The sequence below is a fragment of the Leptodactylus fuscus genome, chromosome 1 (genome assembly GCF_031893055.1).
Source record: "Leptodactylus fuscus isolate aLepFus1 chromosome 1, aLepFus1.hap2, whole genome shotgun sequence".
Lineage (NCBI taxonomy): Eukaryota > Metazoa > Chordata > Amphibia > Anura > Leptodactylidae > Leptodactylus > Leptodactylus fuscus.
Window position 1 is genome coordinate 37627864 of NC_134265.1, and position 21539 is coordinate 37649402.

A 21539-nucleotide genomic window follows, 5' to 3' on the forward strand; every position below is an offset into this window, starting at 1 on the left:
CACGCAGAAGCAGGCAAGCAGCAGTCACGCCCCCTTGTCTACTCCTGCTTGACCCTGCCCACGTGACAGACAGAGTAGTTACAGTAGCATGGCACTGATTGCTCAGGAATGGTGAGGGTTAGAGAAAAAAATTCCTACTTTGCCAGAATCAGTGGAGATTAGTCTAATAAAAGATGGCGGAGGTGGTGAAAAATCCTCCTTAAAGGAAAAAAATAAAGAGTTTCTCATTGTGATTTATTCACTATTCAGTATGTACTCCTGTGAGTGGTTGTCTACCAATAGGCTTCTCCATCAGAGGTGACCACCCTGGATCTCCATGTTTTTGAGAAGACCAGCGTAGCCCTATACTGCACATTTTTTAACACTGCAGGCAAATATTACACTGAATAGATGTGACATTTGCCCCGCTGGTAATACTGGTAATACTTCCATCATTCAATGGATCTTCTTTGTGGTCTTGTCCTTTCCTTGCACAGTTTTACATACGGTACTTTAAAGGATAAAGTGACTGAACACAGGAATTACATCTCACTTACTTTCCATCCAAGAAGTCCATCAGGGGGCGTAGTACATTGTCTGCGTCCTGCGCCACTGTGTTTCTAGCGTTGGCAGATACGTTTCCGGTGCCCTTTACATGGCCGAGGATCTCTGACATCTGCTTAATACATTCATCGATCCTGAACTGGAAACTGAGGAAACATGACAAAAACAAGATGTAGGACAGGGAAGCCGCCTGCACCCTGTTATCCACTCACACAGGGATAACAAGGCGCTAGTTACATAGGCACATGATGCTGGATGGCCCAGTGGACGATCAGTCACCCGAGTGTTCAGCTTATTTCTCTCTCTTTGCTGGGATCATTTATGGCGTTTATCCCTGACCCAAAGCAGAAGCCGCAAATGTCCTCATTAAACCTTGGTGTCAGCCTTGTTCTTAACTATCCACATGGGTTAACACAGCCATAAATATAGCACGTCCTCCAGGATTAAAATCACACAGACGCCACAGGGTGCAGCGCCAAGTGAAAGTAAAGCAGACACAGAGACTTGTGATTCGGTCTAAGACTAATGCAAACTGTCCTCACTATTAAAGGGAATTTCTGAGCTAAAAATAATGCTGATCTAAAGTTAGGTCACTAATACTAGATCTGTGGGGTTCTGACGCTCACCACCTCCATTTATTACCTGTTTTAACACCTGATACTCTAAGAATGGAACAAGAAGCAGACAGCACTGTTTCTGCGTAGTGGTGGAAATGAGTCACTGCAGCTTAGGTGCCATAATAGGAGCTGATCTGCAGTACCTGGTCTGGCCACTATACACAGAACAGCACTATCTGCTTCCTGCTCCATTCTCTGGGAATCAGCTGATTGGTGGGGGTATTGGGTGTCAGACCCAATCGGATAGATCATCAATTTGACGACGTATGACTTTCCTGTTTTGGACTCCAGGTATATACAACATGCAGCTGAGTGAGCAGGACTAGACCGGGGTGAATTTCCAACCATAGGATTAGATAGAGGTGTATGTCACAGAACTCGTTTCACAAATATTCATGGGTCCATCCACTTATGTTGTTTTCGGCTGAACAAATGAAAGGGCTATTTTTTTTTTTTTTTTTTTTTTTTTTTACTCTGGGTCCGTTCAGACTCAACATCTAAGTGAAGGCTTACACTCTTCTTCTGAGCTCCCTTGGGGTCTTCTTTGGCCCATGGGTCATGATGTAACGTACATGAGATTAGTGAACCGCGTGACTGCTGAGACCCAATCACAGGCCTCAGCAATTCTTTGGGGCCCCTAATGTCACCCAGGAGGCCGGAAGAGGACCCTGACAAAGTATCAGACGCCATGAAGGAGCCCAGGAGAGATGAGAGAAGTATAAGAGATATTTCTGCACCTCTCCTGGGCCTCTATGGTCTGAAGAAACCCCAGAGTATAATTTGTGGGTGGCCCAAATTATATCCTTATCTCTACACAGGATAGAAACAAGAATTTTCTGAAAGCCAACAGACATCTTGAAAAGTAAGAAGTAAGAAAGTGGCCTAATCCCACCTATTTCCGAACACAGCGCTCAGTTCATCCAAGACGTTATTCAGCTTCACCTGGAGCTCCTTCAGGGTGTCACTGGCCTCAGGATCCAGCTAAAATGGAAGAAAAAAGCCAAAATCTAGAGCTATGGACATTATTCGAGTACCATAAAGCTGAGCTGTAAAGCCCCATGTTGTGCTTTGTCTTAGATGAGATCCCCTGGGCTCCAGATGTAGAACGTGACCCGGGCTCTCAGCTGCAGACACGGCCTGGGTATTGTGAAGGATTTAACAAGCTAGTTAGAGGAGCGGGAGGATGTTCTCACAGACTCTCCCTGCCAGAGACATCACGACTGCTCGCATCAAAGGAGCCCAGGCTGCCTATAGCGTGATCTGTATCCACTGCTGAGATGAATAGGACATGGCCAGAGAGCACCCACTGGGGACCCCCAAAAATAGCAGCCAGCCTGGATTCACAGTTATAGGCTACACAACCACACAGGGGCGCTAAGCTCCAAATAGATCCTTCAGAACGACAGCATCCTGAGGCAGCAAAGAATTCACTTTATTGCCCCCTATCATCCATCTAAAAAATATTTGGAAACAGACTTTCTCCTGCTGCGGTCTAGGCTTTTATAACTTCCACCTCTGATCTGTCTCATCTGCTCTAAACCATTTCTATAAGTGACTGTTCACACATCTAGGATTCATAGCAGATCCTAATGCACTTCTCCTTCTCCAAACTAATCCTGCAATGCAATGCTGAAGTTCAGAACCTCTCCAATAGTGCACATGTACAACTACTCCCATAATGCATCTCTATGCGTTACACCACTCCATCCAGTGTCGCACTGCCTTCATCATATACCATTGGTGCTAGGACCCATTCCCATAATATACTTCTCCTGCTCTGACCCCCTCCCATAATGCACCTCTCCTGCTCAGACCCACTCCCAATAATATACCTCTCTAAACCACTCCCATAATGCACCTCTCCTGCTCTGTCCCTCCCCCATATTGCACTTCTCCAGCTCTGACCCACTCCCACAATGTATGACTCCTGCTCTGACCCACTCCCATAATTCACCTCTCCAAACCACTCCCATAATGCACTTCTACTCTAAACCACTCCCATAATGCACTTCTACTCTAAACCACTCCCATAATACACTTCCTCTACTCTAAACCACTCCCATAATGCACTTCTACTCTAAACCACTCCCATAATGCACTTCTTCTACTCTAAACCACTCCCATAATGCACTTCTTCTACCCTAAACCACCCCCATAATGCACCTCTCCTGCTCTGACCCCCTCCCATAATGCGCCTCTCCTGCTCTGACCCCCTCCCATAATGCACCTCTCCTGCTCTGACCCCCTCCCATAATGCACCTCTCCTGCTCTGACCCCCTCCCATAATGCACCTCTCCTGCTCTGACCCCCTCCCATAATGCACCTCTCCTGCTCTGACCCCCTCCCATAATGCACCTCTCCTGCTCTGACCCCCTCCCATAATGCACCTCTCCTGCTCTGACCCCCTCCCATAATGCACCTCTCCTGCTCTGACCCCCTCCCATAATGCACCTCTCCTGCTCTGACCCCCTCCCATAATGCACCTCTCCTGCTCTGACTCCCTCCCATAATGCACCTCTCCTGCTCTGACCCCCTCCCATAATGCACCTCTCCTGATCTGACCCCCTCCCATAATGCACCTCTACTGCTCTGACCCACATTATTTACAGTCTATTACAACACCCAGCCATTGAACGGACAAGCCTAACCCTGCCTGGCCAATGAATCCAAAAACTGCCACCATTCGTCCCGCACCTCCTCTCGTCTACTTTACATTATGTTGGCAGCAGATTCCTGTTCACACCAGATACGTTGCCAACAAATGAGCATGTTTAGGCCCAGAGAGACAATACGATTCGCAAAAAAAATCCGCATTTGTCCATTTGATGGCTGATCGGTGGACTGTCTACAGCGACTTTCATTCATCTGATCATGTAAAAGATCCTTAAGGACCACTCAAGCCTATTAAAATGTAACTCAATACGGCCCTGAAGCATGTGTAATTAATAACGACAAGTAACATTTAATATTTTTTGTCAGGTTATGGCCAGCGATCCCTGTAGATCAATTATACCTCATGGAAATCTCATAGAAAACATGGAAGCCTAATAGACTCTGCGGTGTCAGGAAATCAATCCTTCTCCGTCCACCCCAGGAGATAAGAAGTGGCAGGGGATTAATAAGACATTAATTGATGCTTCGGATAACATTGATTGCTCGGCGCCTCAGACTGCAGCGACGCTCGGTAGAGGTCGGAGGACTCCTGTGGTGAATCCCACAGCTAAAAAGGATGAAAATTGTGTTGTGACAGAAATCACACAGCGTGGACGGGAAATCGCCCGGCTCTGTCACTTTCCTATATGATGCCGAATAAGCCCAAGGCACGGGCTCGGTGTGACATGGAGAATGACAAGAAGATTACTAGTAACCTCTTTTCCACCCATGGCTTCAAACATCTTCTCTAGTTGCACCCGAAGCTGCTGCACATTGTTCATAAGGATGCACGGCTGTAAAAGACAATGATCAACGTTACACGGAACGCACAAGGACTTCACTGCAAAAACATTCTTCAATGACTTTTCATTGTTTCTTGTTGTCTTCTGCAGCAGACGTTCGTGTTAACTCTGCTACGTTTTTACATGCAGTTTATGCCACGACTGACTCTAGGGGGCGCCATCACTCACCAGTTTTTCTTTAAAGCAATAGGATTGGAAGGACTTGGATAGGATATCAGCATACTGGAGCAGCACCTTACTGATGGTCTAAAGAGAGAACACAAGGCATCACACGTAGATCTTAGACTTTAACATATTATCATGCCCGTCCCTTTAACATGACGGACATTATTGTTCTCATTCCCACAGAGTGTCCAAAGAGTAGATGTACATTGCTATTTTATCACAACGTTTGCTTCCTACAGCACTTGATCCCTAGTACAGATGAGGGCAGGACCTGAAGTCACATGACCATGTATAAGAAAGGTCCTATTACTGTTCAAAGACCTACAGAAATATAGTCACCACCGTATGTGTGAAGGTCTATGTGGATCCACAGAGTTTGGCTACATGCACGTAAATGTGTGTATGTATGGGTCAGTCCGAAGACACAACCTCCTACATGGACCCATGATAACACATAGTCGTGTGTATACAGTCATAAAAAAAATAAGGGGTCAGTGTGCTAGCCATTAAAAGCATGGCTAGCACACTGACTAATGACATGGTTGTGTGCATGCTGGCTTAATGTCACTTAGCCATATCGGTACAAATCCTCAAGCCAGAGGGGCAAGCAATGCAGAGGCTACCAGAGAAGGAGAGTTTAGGACACAGCCCAGGGCCTATGGTTTATCTAACTCGCCACTGCTGCCTGCTCTCAGGGAATGGCACCATCCACTGTTTACAAGCTAAACATCTCACACAGCTGAGGGTTTGTTACAACTGTGTCCGGTATAAATAATCGTATAGCGGTGATTCTCAATCTGTGGTACTTGTACCGCCAAGGGAGTACAACCAGCAGCCTTGGAGGGGAGGGGGGGGGGGTGTAAGGCGCCACAGCTACAAACCACTGGTCTATATTACATACTATAGCCTTACCTTAGAAGTACAATGAGCGCTTCCACCAGGACTGATGGAGGTCACTGCAGAGCGCTGTTCTGGAAGTGGGGGGCAAACTGCATTTATCACTCACCACTCAGCTCCCCAATTCCTCTCGACTCCTGGGGCCATATGCTGATATACAGCAGGCCTCGGATCAGACAGGTAGCATGGAGCAGAATGGTGAGAAATGGTTGAAACCCTCTACTTCCTCCCAGGGTGCCAGTACATGCATTGAGCGCCTCCGTCAGTACTGGTGGAAGCCTTCATTGCAAGGACGGTGCCCAAACTCATGCATGGACATCTGTCATAGGCAGTGCAGCATGTGATATAGACATCACTGGGTGTGGGGCACTGTGGAGGCCATTATGTTCCAAATGAGAGCACTGTGGGGGCCATTACATAACTGTTATGTCATTTATAAGAGATCACTACTTCGGGGTTATTCCGTTGGAACTCTTTCGCCATTGGGGGTATCTCGCTTGCTCTATAGCAGCAAGCATAGCAGTAGTGGAAATTTCCCCCATGTCCTGTACTCACATACTGTAAAACCTAGCATCAAAAATATTTCCATTTACTGACAGCAAGCAGAGATCTTCACAATGATAAGAAATGGAAACAAATAGCATATCAGAAAGGTGTCAAAATTTACAGTAATTTTTCAGGGCTAAACCATGGATGACCTGTCCTTAGGATAGACTATTAATGTCTTATCACTGCAGGGGGGGCTTAATCTCCAAATTCCCCAACAATAAACAAAAAGGGCTCTGAATGCGGACCTTGGCGAATCTTCGCATATAGTGCGCCACGATGACCGGGTCAGGACACTCAAGCTTTTTGATGATCTCAAAGCTTTGGTTAAGTTGGGTGAATACGTCAACCACGGAACAGGAAAACAGGGCGTGCTCCGATGTCTGCTGGAACTGCAAAGAGAAAGGGAGAACAGCGTGTTACTACATATAACACGTAACTGAGGTCTACTATTGGGTCCTCAGAAGTCCAGCAGAAGATTAGGCCTGCCACAGAAGACTGTCTCTATATCTGAGCAAGTGTGTCCATCACAACAACTGAGGTGCGGGATGCCATAAAACACCATGGGATCCATTCTAGCATCATAGGTACAAAGGTATCGTTACAGGTCAACAATCAGTAACCTAAGATTGAGCTAGTAGGAAGTCACCTGAAGACCCCTGCACACACATGACCGCTTCTTCACCCAAGAACCAGGGAATAAAATGTGATTTTCAGGACACAGGAGGGGGTTAACCAGCGTCAAAATTCTTGGGGCAAAAGCAGCATTTAGTAATTCTGTTTTTTCATAATCCATTAATTAAATCCCTGCTGAGCGCCGCTCACTCACCGCTGCCAAGAATCTGCCTGCTTAATATGCTGTCATCATTACACACTTTTTATTAGCAATTTGCATCCAATCAGTGGATTTAATGGACAATTTACACTACATATTCTGCTGCGATATACAGGAGGTGCCAGGATATACCAACATCAGCCTCGTCACTTTATACAAGAAGATATAGAACTTATACCAGCTCTTCATACTGTATATATATATATATATATATATATATATATATATATTTATTAAGAGGCAACATAGATATAGTCTTCAATATCTCCTCATATAAAACCTTTAAGCAGTGGAAAAAGGACAGGTGACTGCTATTATTTCAATACCAGGGTGCTCTGCAGTGGAGATGAGCGAACAGCGTTCCACTGAGTACTTTTGATATCAGGCTGTTCGAGATGTTCGATTCGAGTCGAACACCACGTGGCAAACTCACTAAAAATTTGTATCCCCTCCCACCTTCCCTGGCGCTTTTTTTGCACCAATAGCTGCACAGGGGAGGTGGGACAGGAACTACGACAACGGAAGCATCGAAAAAAATCGGAAAAAGTAATTGGCTGGCTAAATCAGGTGACCTCCACTTCATACGAATAGTGGATTTAATATCCGGTTCATATGAGACTGTGAACTATGTGACTGTGAGACAGGGATAGATGTACTGGCAGGGTTAGCTAGGGATTATCTTTATTTAGGTGGGAATGTCACTCACCCAGCTCTTTGGGGCTCAATCTGGTCGGGATCCCTGTCAGCTTGCGATATGCAGGAGCTGACTTTTTCCCATAGGAATGCATTTACCAGCGTTGATTGGCCGAATGCTATACAGAGTACAGCATTCGGCCAATCAACGCTAGTTCTGCCAGAGGCTCGTCTGTGAGGAGGCGGAGTATAAGATCGGACCATAACGGAGACTGCTGTGGACCGATCTTAGATTCTGCCTCCTCCGGCAGAACCAGCATTGATTGGCCGAATGCTGTACTCTGTATGGCATTCGGCCAATCAACGCTGGTCAATGCATTCCTATGGGAAAAAGTCAGCTCCTGCATATCGCAAGCTGACAGAGAACCCGACGTAATACAGGTACTTGGGCATGTTAGATGCCCCCAGGAATGCTTCACCTTCTGTCCCAGTTGCATTCCAGGGTGTTGGCATCATTTCCTCGGGTTTCATAGTGGACTTGGTGACCCTCCTGAGTCAAATAGTGGTTTCCCCCTAAATGAGTATTTTTTCCCCATAGACTATAATGGGGGTCGATGTTCGATTGAACAGTCGAGTATTGAGCGGCTACTCGAATCGAACTTCAAACATTTCACTGTTCGCTCATCTCTACTCTGCAGTAAAAAAAATATCCACAGTCCCAAAATATAATGCAACTGAAGAAGAAATCACAGACTTGCGGCACTCTCGGTTTGCTGAAACCAATCTTCCTTTATTGTTCGCCCACAGCAGGTTTACAATATGTAGTAACCAATCCCTGGTGGTGCTACCTATTGTAAACCTGCTATGATCAAACACTAACGGAAGAGCGCCGCAATTCTGTGATTTCTTCAATTGCAATAGATAGATTATGGAATAGATAGACACTATAAAAAGCAGCACCGTACAATCTCTCTCCAGGGAAAGGCGCACGGCCTCCAGGATATAGCTCTGTAATCCACAATCCATAAAAATAAAAATGAGGAAGCACTCAATATATATGCAAAAGCCATAAATGTAGGCAATAAATCAATATAATAAATTCCCCATTTACTATTTTTGCATGTATTTTGAGTGCTGCCTCATTTTTATCCAGATCCTCCAGTATATATCTATGCACACATATATAATTCTATATAGAATCTATATCTGTGTCTTCATCCACCTCGTCCACTATGTACCTATGAGTGCAGTCTTACCCCGTCCTTCTTATCCCGTTCCAGGGCTCCGTGTAGGAATTCCAGGGACACTTCCTCATTCTCATCCAGCCACTGCATGACAAACTGCTCGAACCACCTGCACAAGACATAATGTGTTACCAGGTATATACTGTGGTCTGTCCTAAGACGTATTAGATAGCGGGGTGAAGGGGGTTACATACGCTGGATACTCAGGCACTTTATCCTTCATGGCCGGCAGGTCCTTCACATACTCGTTGTATAGCCACTTCACCTTGAAGTGCAGGTTCATGTAGTCGGCGCTCTTACATAGCCTGTGCTTCTCGTGTTCTGCTCAATGGTAGAGATAGGTAGAGTGTGAATGGGAGCATAGAGTATATGGACAGGAGGATGCATGTATTATACTGACTGAGAAGCATATTCATCAGGGAATAAATAGAATCATTTAGGTCATAAAAAAATGGAAAAAAAAATATTTTTTTAAAGGACCCCACATAATATTACCAATAAGAATCCAGATCTGTGACCTGGCATGAGAAGCCGAGCTATGATGGAGAAGATGTGATGAAATGAGACCTGATTTTGTGGTGACATTTTTATGCATCCCTTGCCATTTTCCAAAAAGGTAATATGGCGAGGGTCTGCGGGTAGTGGGACTATCACCACCACCATATGAATGAACATTTAGGCCAGAAAACTGGGCCAGATGGGAAGAGTTGTGATGTATTCTTGGTGCACTTCCCACTTCCTGTGCCCTGCTAACAACCATTTACAACTGGGGGTGGAGACCGGCGTCTTCTCGGCCCCATAAATTTACTATAACTTGCACCAGAAAACTAATGTGCGGGCAACAAGGTGGCTCATTGGTTATCACTACAGCCTAGCAGTGCTGCAGTCCTGGGTTCGAATCCCGCCAGGAATATCATCTGCAAGAAGTTTGGATATTCTCCCCATGTTTGCATGGATTTCCTCCCATTCTACAAAAGATATACTGATACGAAAAAAAAAATGTACATTGTGATCCCAATATGGGGCTCACAATCTACATTTAAGACATTTAAAGGGATCCTATTATTCAAACACAATTTTTATTCATTAACACGAAGGAATAGCCTTAAGAAAGGCTATTCTTCTCCTACCTTTAGATGTCTTCTCCGCGCCGCCGTTTGGTATATAATACGGTTTTCGTCGGTATGCAAATGAGTTCTCTCGTAGCACTGAGGGTGGGCCCCAGCGCTCAAACAGCACTGGGGGCATTCCCAATGCCGCAAAAGAAATCTCCAGCAACGCCTCCATCTTCTTCAGCAATGTCCTCTTCACGCGTCTTCTTTTGGTGCAGGCTTCAGACTTCTAGGCCTAGGGCAAAGCTGACCGCAAAAGCCTGCCGGCCACGAGAAATGGCTGCTTACAATACTGTGTAAGCGGCCATTTTTCTTGCAACAAGGGGCATGCGCAGTCAGCTTTGCCCTAGGCCTAAAAGTCTGACGCCTGCACCGAAAGAAGACGCATGAAGAGGACGTTGCTGAAGAAGATGGAGGCGTCGCTGGAGAGTTCTCTCGCAGCATTGGGGACGCCCCCAGTTCTGTTTGAGCGCTGGAGCCTGCCCCCAGTGCTGCGAGAGAACTCATTTTTGCATACCGACAAAAAACGGGATTTCAAGCGAAAGGTAGGAGAAGAATAAGAAAAAATAGCATTTGAATGGTAGGATCCCTTTAAGAGAAAAAAGACAAACAAACAAAAAACCTGTTGTGCATTATATGGCAGTGCAGGGACTTCATTAAAGACTGGCATATAGAATGCTAGTCTTAATAAATCCCCCCCCATATTGGGCACATTGAGAGCCCTTAACAGCCGATCACATTTTCCAGGACCACTACACTACAGGACAAGAAAGCTGTGATGTGATTGGTTACTATGACTGTTTCATTAATTTACCCCAAAGTTTTTTTTGGGGGGGGGGTTCTGTCTTTTCTGTAAAAAAACTTTGTACTACTGGACTGCGGATGAAAGGACTTAGTCTGTATTTTGCCGATAACGTAATGATCTAGTGTTATGTGATGTGACACAGGAGCCGGGCAGGTTCTCATGTCACCTCATTACCCTGAATTGAGCCGGTTTGTGACAACCGCCAGACAGTGGCCGCACGTCCAATTACAGCCCCGTCTGTGACACAATAAAGTCTGCGCCGCTCTCTGCTCATTACAGCCGCGCTGCCGGACGGGGACAGAGCCTTCATTTATACCAGGGACAGCGGTGCAAAGGTCACACGACACACCGCTACTGTACGCCTCGACCTTTTATGAGCCACACGGAGGTCGCCGTTCCGGTCACCCATCAACCAGTATTACAGTCATTCCATTAAACGGATTTCTTGAAAAATACAAGAGGAATGGAGAGAAAGGGGGGCAGAAAAATCAATGACCATGTAGGATAAAGTCAGAAATGAAAAGGGTTTTGGGCTCTGCAACTTTCTCATGTACTTTATGTTTTAGGCTCCAAACACTCAACTTTGTTTGTGAATGAAAAAATGGACCCCAAGGGACCTAATGGACTCTAATATGGGGCCCCAATAAGTGGCCTTTTTTTTTTATTTACTAAAATCACAAGATGAAAAAGATGGGTTTGCAGCACTTTTTTTGTTCAGTGATTTCTGATGGATCTGCAATAGACTGACACCAGACACAGAGGTGAACGTAGCCTTAAAGGGGTGATCGGGTTTGGAATACTGATGGACTATCCTGATAATAGGCCATCAATATTAGATCTGCGAGGGTCCGACATCCAGGACCTCCAAAGATCATCGGTACTGAGACAGCGCAGCTTGCGGTATTGTTTATATGGGAATCTATGGAGCCGCACTGCAGTACCCACACTATGGAGCCGCACTGCAGTACCCACACTATGGAGCCGCACTGCAATACCCACACTATGGAGCCGCACTGCAGTACCCACACTATGGAGCCGCACTGCACTACCCACACTATGGAGCCGCACTGCACTACCCACACTATGGAGCCGCACTGCACTACCCACACTATGGAGCCGCACTGCAGTACCCACACTATGGAGCCGCACTGCACTACCCACACTATGGAGCCGCACTGCAATACCCACACTATGGAGCCGCACTGCGGTACCCACACTATGGAGCCGCACTGCGGTACCCACACTATGGAGTCGCACTGCGGTACCCACACTATGGAGCCGCACTGCGGTACCCACACTATGGAGCCGCACTGCAGTACCCACACTATGGAGCCGCACTGCGGTACCCACACTATGGAGCCGCACTGCGGTACCCACACTATGGAGCCGCACTGCGGTACCCACACTATGGAGCCGCACTGCGGTACCCACACTATGGAGCCGCACTGCAGTACCCACACTATGGAGCCGCACTGCGGTACCCACACTATGAAGCCGTACTGCAGTACTCACACTATGGAGCCGCACTGCAGTACCCACACTATGGAGCCGCACTGCAGTACCCACACTATGGAGCCGCACTGCAGTACCCACACTATGGAGCCGCACTGCAATACCCACACTATGGAGCCGCACTGCAGTACCCACACTATGGAGCCGCACTGCAGTACTCACACTATGGAGCCGCACTGCAATACCCACACTATGGAGCCGCACTGCAGTACCCACACTATGGAGCCGCACTGCAGTACCCACACTATGGAGCCGCACTGCAATACCCACACTATGGAGCCGCACTGCAGTACCCACACTATGGAGCCGCACTGCAGTACCCACACTATGGAGCCGCACTGCTGTACCCACACTATGGAGCCGCACTGCAGTACCCACACTATGGAGCTGCATGGCCTTGGTACCAGTGGACTACGAGGGACCCCCCACAGATGTAATAATGTTAGAAAACAGATAACCCCTTTATCATATCTTGATGTTTAATGTATAGGTTTGCTTTTACTGTATGAGAAAATCCTTCTGAATTTTAGGTGGTCTTCCATCTCGGATTCCTCTCCATAGTCAGTCCCTGCATAACTCGCGCCATGGGTTTGCATGTTGATTAGCCTCAGAACCAATGGTGGTCTCATGCTGTGGCTTTGATGGCTAGGTCAACCGTAGAATCCATGGGAAGAACAAACCGGATTCTTCTCTGTTCAGTGTCCAGAAATAAAGAAGCGCCCATCACTGCCTCCCGTGGTAGGCAGATTCCAGCCAGAATTTGGAGCCGATTTTGAGACCGAATCCTACACAAAATCAGTTGCAAATTCCTGTGTGTGAACAGTCCCTACACTGATGCAGTCCTACTCACACAGTGGCGCAGCTTGTTACAAGAAAGAGGTCCCCATATCCGACAACCCATGACCTAGCAATTCCAGCAAATCATATGGATTCCATTTTGTTGCCTGCAGCGCCTCCGCTACAAGCAATGGTCACAGAATATACCTTACAATGGAAGAAGGACTGGAGATTAAAGCACATAATAATATAAAGCTCAGTAACTAGAGCCATATAGAATGTATAGGCTAATCTTGCTCATAGCTACAACCAATGTAGGGGAGGAGACTATGGGACCAGAACCAGATATTATAATATGGTTAGGGAATACCAATATACTCATCGCTGTGCCCAGGACGCCGCCATTAGAAATATAGAAATGGGGACGGCAAGATGTTTTTTTAGATTTAGGTAATACGACCATGATGACCAAGGCGGACAACCCTGACAGTAAAAATTTGGGGGCCACTTTCATCCTATTCCAAATTTTAACCTATAAGGCAAAGTATCTTTCACTTTTGAATAGTTCTGCTTGTGAATTGGAACGTCTCTTGCACTAGTCCTGCTCACGCAGCTGCACCAGTGTCCTCTTTGGCCTAATGGACAGAATTACAAGAATACAACTCCATAACTGACAACGTACCTGCACGGTGTCATGGCATGCTGGGAGCTGGGACATAACAATCAGGAGAACTGTAAGTTCTAGACGACTCCTCATATTCTATACCAAAATGGCTTACACACAAAAAAATAACGGGAAGAGAGGTCATTGGCAAGGCGTCCCGAATCCTGAGCACGCAGCGCTGAGTATATGGCTGTAAGGTACTACCGTCTTTTGGCTGGATCTACTTGGAGGAGGGTCGGAAGAAGAGATCTCTCCATATCTACACAATCTACGTTCTTACCACCAAAAAAATGAATCATTCGTATTCGAAAGACAGCCGGGGCTTGTGATAGAGGAGAGACAGATATAAGTCAATGATAAGAGGATAATAAGAGCGCCCCCAGCCATAGAGGTTATAGCAGGAGAATGGAGGACAAGGGGGAGGTTGTCAGTCATGAAGCCAACTATACAACCTGAGATATTACCCGTTACTCATCTATAGGTCCTGCCAGGTCTCCTTGTCCCTTTTCCTTACCTCGGATTTTACGTTATATAGGATTGGTTCTTAGGCAGTGTATTCCTAGCAATTGGACTATGCTAAATCTCAGGACTGAGGCAGGAGAAGAGGAGAAGCCTGGCAGTGGTCATACGGTGCCATTCCCTATCTCAAGGACCTCACATAGTTAGACACGTAGGGGGTCACACACTATGCAATGACCATAAATATATTATCACCATCTGGACATTGCTGTGGTATCTGACTACATAACATGGGAGTGGGATAGCCGGGTACTTACGGGTCTCATCATTGCTTCCTTGTGACACAACAATGCACTAAATTTTCAGTTTCTGGCACACGTCACGTATGCAAAGGACACCTCATCTGTCTAGGGCCTTGTAATAAGACCATGAGATTTATAGGCTTGTTGACCAATTGTGCTCCCTCTACCATGTCCCCATTGGTACAAACAGCCCCCCCCGAGCCGTCATAATGCTTGGTCAGATATTGGTGAAGAGAAGACTGTCCAATATATGGATGGCTATATACTAGCACTAGAATATACACTATGCACCTTCGAAAACTCTGCTCTTTTCAAGATACAAAATATTGAGTAACAAGTTGCCACCAAACGTGCAATAACCCATACCAATCGGTCACTAAGGTATGTATGGAGGGGTAAATATTGAGGTATAACTTATTAGAAAATAAGAATAATAATACTACAATCTACCCCTATATTTATGCAGCTACCCTGTCCCCAAGAAGAGAAGATGCGACTGCCATCCTAAGCAGGGCAGGACTACTACTGGCATCAAACTACCCTCAGGGCAGAGGCAGCCGGGCACACTTACCACTCAGCCAGTGAAGACAACTTATTTTATCCAAGACTTGAAGGTGAGGAAGAAGAGATTACATTATTACAATAGGATCACCAGCTATGGGGGCAAAAGAAAGTAAGTTTTCTGTGCCATGGGGCACCTGAAGGATTTCTGGATGATAGGGCAGCAGTATAAGCAGGGGTGAGGTCTCTATGCCCTAGCATATAACAAAGCACTAGAAGTATGGCTGTGATGTAAAGGAGCAAGTTGAACTACTTCCCTAACCCCTGGCACATAAGGCAGCGTTACAGGGAGGGCGTTATACAGAGGTGAAAGTTTAGCTACGTCCTGGCAGATAAGGCAGACATTTTAGCAGGGCACAAGGCTTAAGCAGACGATACATAGATCCATTGGAGACTCCACTGCAATGTTCGCCTGAAATTGGTGGACTAGTCCATAGTTAATGGGATTCCATTGGGCTCAGTGGGTAACCGCTATTTTAGTGGTCTGCCTATTATCGTTCTGGTCCTCTGAACTTACCACCAGGGTATATTACCACTGTATCCAACCTAAAAAAGCCCCTATAAGCTAAAGAGCCTGATCCATTGTAGCAAACTCTCCGGCAGCAGTTATGATGGTGCAGGACTGTCTGCCCTGATACACCTGTAACATTCTGCTGTAGATTTTTTTAGTTTTGCCCTGGCTTTCATCCTCTGGATGTAAACGGATATAAAGATCCTCTATAGTCATGGATCACCATATATCGCTGATGGTCAGGGGATGGATTTGCCCGGGGCCATATGTTTGACTTGACCATTGCACCAAGCTGGTGATCATGAGGAAGTGAAGTAACGAGGAGGGTCTTCCGAGTGGTAATATTGAGGCCAAGGTGCAGTCAACTCCCAACCATGACACGCTATACAGTGCTACTTATTGTCATGGTCCTACACACCTACAAGGGGCTGGCCACTTTAACTTTACACTTAGAGGGATCCGCCATGCAAAATCGCACATAGAAATCTTCCTGCATTTACTTTAATGGGAGGTTCAAGTGGAAACCGAAAGCCCAAGGATCAGGCAGGAGGATTCTTTATGTCGTTTTCCTTATATATAATGTCGCCCGTGTTCCATAAACTTTCCCCTAACCTATGGAGCCCAAAGGCTTTGCAAAGGTTAGACCTCACAAAGGTTTAGGGACACACTTCCACCTGGTCTGCTGCTCCACAGTCTGGTTGTACCCACACCTCAGAAGAAGGGGACCTGCATTATCTATACTAAAAGTCGTCCCTGTATTTTGTGGTATTACACAGGATTGCAGACGTATGTCAAATTTAGCTCTGCTACATTTGCAGACCTCATTTACTACTAATACTCCACTATTCCAGGTGTAGTGCTGACATCAGTGGTTAGACATGGCAGCCACAGGAGATCATGCCCGTTTCCTAAGAAATAGAAAGATGTCCGCGTCGTGCCGCAGTGAAATTTAATCAGACAATTACGGTACAATCCTCTGCCCTGTTGTGTGACCTGCGGCTGACTCATATGTAGGTCGCGGGGAATGTATTGAAAATGAAAAGGAGAAGACAAGCCGTCTGCGGAGGTAGATTGACCCCGGCAGAATGCCAAGGCTCCAGAGGTCACTTAAAAAAAAAAAAAGGCAGTGGAAATGCGACAAAACCTTCAGCGTTCAGTTTATTATTCTCATTGTAGAAAGTTCATCTCATCTGGTCAATGGTTATGCAGACCTGGAGCCATACAGACAAGAGAAGATCTAACACAGCCCAATATATTATATAGGAAATCTGACTGTCTCTAGGAATTAGAGCATCAAACTGAGCCCGACAAAACAGCGGAGCTCTTATCCACCAAGCCTCTGTCCAAGAGGCAATGCAATGGTGCCTATATGTCAGGATATTAATTTCCTATAGGTTTAATGATAGGATAACATGGAAGGATGATGTTGACTAGCACTAGATTGTGGCGGGGGGAGGGGGTGTCACATCAGCTCCCTACAGACACTCTAATTTAACTTGGTTTATCCTGGTTTTTAGCCTCCCCTAGCTGTCTATGGTATACATAAACATGGAGTCAGTGTGCTGAATGGGGCTTGGGGCATCAGTTCTTGCACGGAAAGCAATGGACATACATTAAGTGGTGCCAAAACAAGCCAGTACAATGGCCACAATGGCTACTAGATTTCCATCACTGGAGGATCCACCATAAACGATGAGACCCCCCAAGATCACTCCTATAACAAAGATAGTGGCAGACTCCAATGCTTATAATCCTATATCACCATGTATTTGTCTCTGTAATTCATCTTCCAAGCAGAAATCTACTAGTTGGAGCAATACTACAGGCTGAGTATCCATGCTGGTGGGAAACATTGACTAAATTGGGTATTTAAGCCCCTTACTGTTACCAATTGGACAGACCCTTTGTTTAATGACCCCCCGTACCCCAGTACATTCAGATAATCACTATGGGTCTAGTTTCTCTGACTCCTGCCAACTGGGGAGCTAAGGCCAGCCAGCCGAACACAGGGCGGGATTTTCTTCCATGACATCCTCAATGCCTTCTGGCATATAACTACAAACAGATTCCCTATGAGCCAGCGATATAATCGCAGCAACCAAAAGAAAACTAACATGGCGTCCTCCATACATCCATGGCTGTCGAGTGTAATGTCCATAGCCACCAGAAATTCAATAAGCAAGTGGCCATTGCCAAGGCCTCCTCTTACCTTCCATGGCGTACTTCATGTCCTGGGAGAAGAGGTTCCACATGACCTCCGCGCTGACCTTCCCCACGCTCAGCTCTTGAGGGAATCTTCATGAAAGAAAGCAGAGACTGGTATTAGTTCTTGGACCTGAGATCACGGATATAGAAGGAAAGCTTACAGTAAACCTGGCCCAACATTCAGGTCCAAGTACCCAGCTGACCATAGCGGGGAGTCCAGTGGCCACCACATAACCATCATGATAATGGTGGTGGGAGATAAGAGGCTTGCGGCTTCATTGAGAAATCCTATTATACGATGCAGACACTTCAATAGCCAAAGATAATCTTAAAACCTTAAGTATTTCCTTAATACTTACCTGTCCCTGTAAACGGAAGAAACGCTTGTAAGAGGAAGCATGCAACAGGCGGCACTCCGCATGCACTACCCGGTCTGTATTATACACTTAGACAGGGGGCACAACAAGCGATACACTCTATAGGAGTCTCTGTTATCATCCAAAGAGAATGGTAATAGGGCACCCCCTAATGACAGACTGGAGTAATGGCACCTGGATATATCTCACATGAATAAGGTGCAGTCCATATAATGGCCAGACGTCAGTCATGACTATGACATACATGTACTAGATTAGTGAGAATGACCATGTTATCAATATCAACCTCCATCTTCTGATCATCTTTAGAAAGGAAATTACCCAGGGTGTGGCTGCATTGCTGTAAGCTGCACAGAGTATTTCAGGGGAAAAAATTAGCTCTCAGTTGGAGAGTAATACAAGAGCGGGGGGCACAGGAGTACAAAGTATTACAGGAGGAGATTGTGCCTATTGTGTGAGTTACAATGTTCTCTTTGTAGGAGGGGAGTACAACAGTTAGGGACCTGGCGCCATTCCTTCTATATTTTGTGATCCAAAGGAGGGCATTTGCTATATTTCACTAGGATATAGCAACATCTAAATGTCTGCAACCCTGCTGGTCTAGGTCAAGCTTGGTGGTCTAGGACAAAGAAATGGTAATGCTACTTACCTGGTGTCCAGTGGGTTACTCACTGCTCCAGGCTCCTGCGGTGTCTATGGAGCAGGAAATCTCTCATGTCCAGATCTATCTCCAAACCCTGCTTGTTTCTTTCACCCCTCTCTTATATAGATTGTTCTCTATGCTCCATCTCTCAGATTATTCCTCGTAACCTACTCTGTTACAAAAACGGATACCCCATCTCTCAAAATGTCCCAATTGTCCCCCCTATGGCCTACCTTTTCATACAGACTGCTGCCAATGGCCCCCTCCTCTCTTACAGACTGCTCCCAATGATCACCCTCTTACACAAACTGCTCCCACTTATCCCCTCTTTCACAAACTACTCCCCATAGACCCCCCACTCGCACAGACTGCTCCCAATGGCCCCCCACTTGCACAGACTGCTCCCCATAGCCTCCTCCTCTTTCACAAACTACTCCCCATAGACCCCCCACTCGCACAGACTGCTCCCAATGGCCCCCCACTCGCACAGACTGCTCCCCATGGACCCCTTATCTCCTACAGACTACTCTTCATGATCACCCCCTCACTCCAGGAGCTTCCCCATGTTATACGCTCACAGACTGCTTCTATGGTTCTACCTTGTTCCTCCTCTCACAGACTGCTCTCCCCTTCCACGCAGACTTCTCCCTATGCTCCACTCTTTCACACTACTTTCCAGTTCCTCCATTGCAGATTGCTTACCATTTATTATTTAGTCTTCTGTATCCTCCCAGTATTGGTCATAGAGATGAATGCACTGAGGGACAGAGAGGATTGTGCAACTACTGAACAGCTGAAGAGTTCTCTCTATGGTTGGGAAAACCTGTACTAAAGAGCATTCTGCCTGATCATTAAGAAAAACTCTGACTGACGGAGTTTCTAAGGTTTCTAAGGTCATGCTGCCATACACCTTAAAGGGAACAGTTGTTACAGACAAGGCTACATAGTTATAAGAACAGAATACCCAGCAGCACCTAGTATTTCAGAAGACAAATGTGTATTAAAGTGTAACCTGTCCCCTTATATGTTAGTGAAGACACAGTTGCATGTGATCAGCGCAGTGTGATGATGTGAACAGGGGACAAGAAGAAGCAACAAAGAGTATTTCAGGTGCTGACCTACAGCCTGAGTACCCAGATTGGAGGGAATGAACATGCACAAGAACCTGCACTAAACCCTGGAAAACAACAGAAGCCATATATAAAATACAGCCATTACCCTTACTACAGCTAGAAGGGCTTACATTTTGGCAGTAATAGATTTCTATATATTGCCAGGCTGCACCTTATACATCGCACGGACTTCCTATGGGGTAACCTTTGTGATGAGCATGCAAAAATCTACGGCAGTCAGGTGGCAGGCATATATACGAGCAGAGCACTGCCTCACTCACCCCGTGTCAGGATGCCTTTAAGTAAGAGCTGGCACCTCAGCCGACGTCAGAGTCACTTATACAACAAGAGACAGAGCAGACAGGGAGACAGACTGACAGGAGATGACATCTCTACAAAGCACAGAAGGATTAGAAATAGAACAATAAGCAGACGCACAGCAGCGGGACGGCTGGAGGGGAGAGGGCTGCTTACTGGTTAAGTACAGGGGTGTAGGCGTTCTTATCCTCCTCAATGATTGATACGATCAGGGTGATCAGCTTCGGCCAGAAGTCCAGATTCTTAATACAAGGTCCTTGTTCCTCAGGAGGCAAGTCCTGCTTCTTGCTCTGAGGGAAGAGACCCAAGCACAATGAGAATATGAACCAAGGTATGAACAGGGAACATATATATACTGTAGTGGCGATCTATGATGGGCACCTAAAAATGCCCCTAAAAACACCCTGTCATACCTATCAACTTTCAAAAGACTGACAGAGGGACAAAATTCTGCATCGCAAGGTGAATTTAGATGTTGTAAACACCACCCTCCAGCCCCTGATGTCTGATTTGGCCCCACATATTCCCATTCTTACACAGTGGCCCAAACAAAGCATCATCAATGTAATGTCCCATTGTATCTCCCACACTATAACGCCCCCTTATTGTGGCCTCCTTCTTATAACATCCCCCTTAATAGCATCCACATAGTATAATAACCCCCTTAATGTTGCCCCCATAGTGTATTGCCCCACTTACTATGGCTCCCACAGTATATTGTTCCCTTTAATATGTCCCTCACAGTATAATGTTCCTTTAATGCGGCCCTCAGAATATAATGTACCACTTAATATGGCCCAACGTTATAATGTTCCTTTAATGCGGCCCTCAGAATATAATGTACCACTTAATATGGCCCAACGTTATAATGTTCCTTTAATGCGGCCCTCAGAATATAATGTACCACTTAATATGGCCCAACGTTATGATGTTCCCTTTAACGTGGCCCCCTCAGTACATCCCACATAATATGGCCAAATTGAAATGTCCTCCTTAAAACGGTAATGTTGCCATTACTATGGTTCCTAAAGTATAATATTCTGCTTATTATGGCTGACACTGTATAATGTCCTCCTTAGGATGAGTGACCAGCACCCCGAATCTGGGACTGTCCTGGAGGTTGGGAATATGCATAGACTGTATGTGAACTTGGCTGAACTTTGTAGGAAAATACTGTTCTTCCTCCAGATATGTCAATGTGTGTTCATTACAGAATGATTTACTAAACCTCTTATCTCATAGGGTT

At 46.0% G+C, this 21539-nt stretch overlaps 1 protein-coding gene across 4 annotated transcripts in view; it reads right to left on the reverse strand.

Moving 5' to 3' along the window:
* The window catches only part of LOC142198676 (uncharacterized), a 168067-nt gene that overhangs the window by 9799 nt on the left and 136729 nt on the right, over positions 1–21539 (reverse strand). For 2 of the 4 annotated variants that reach the window (XM_075269715.1, XM_075269708.1), the window contains exons 17-27: positions 20450–20583; positions 17848–17933; positions 15138–15173; positions 14086–14127; positions 9130–9256; positions 8948–9044; positions 6472–6615; positions 4784–4861; positions 4529–4606; positions 2053–2141; positions 537–689 (exon numbers count right to left, since the gene is read on the reverse strand). In XM_075269715.1, the coding sequence (XP_075125816.1) occupies positions 537–689; positions 2053–2141; positions 4529–4606; positions 4784–4861; positions 6472–6615; positions 8948–9044; positions 9130–9256; positions 14086–14127; positions 15138–15173; positions 17848–17933; positions 20450–20583 (1064 nt within the window). The remainder of the gene's footprint in view (positions 1–536; positions 690–2052; positions 2142–4528; positions 4607–4783; positions 4862–6471; positions 6616–8947; positions 9045–9129; positions 9257–14085; positions 14128–15137; positions 15174–17847; positions 17934–20449; positions 20584–21539) is intronic. The other 2 variants (XM_075269718.1, XM_075269717.1) reach the window with 1 other exon arrangement.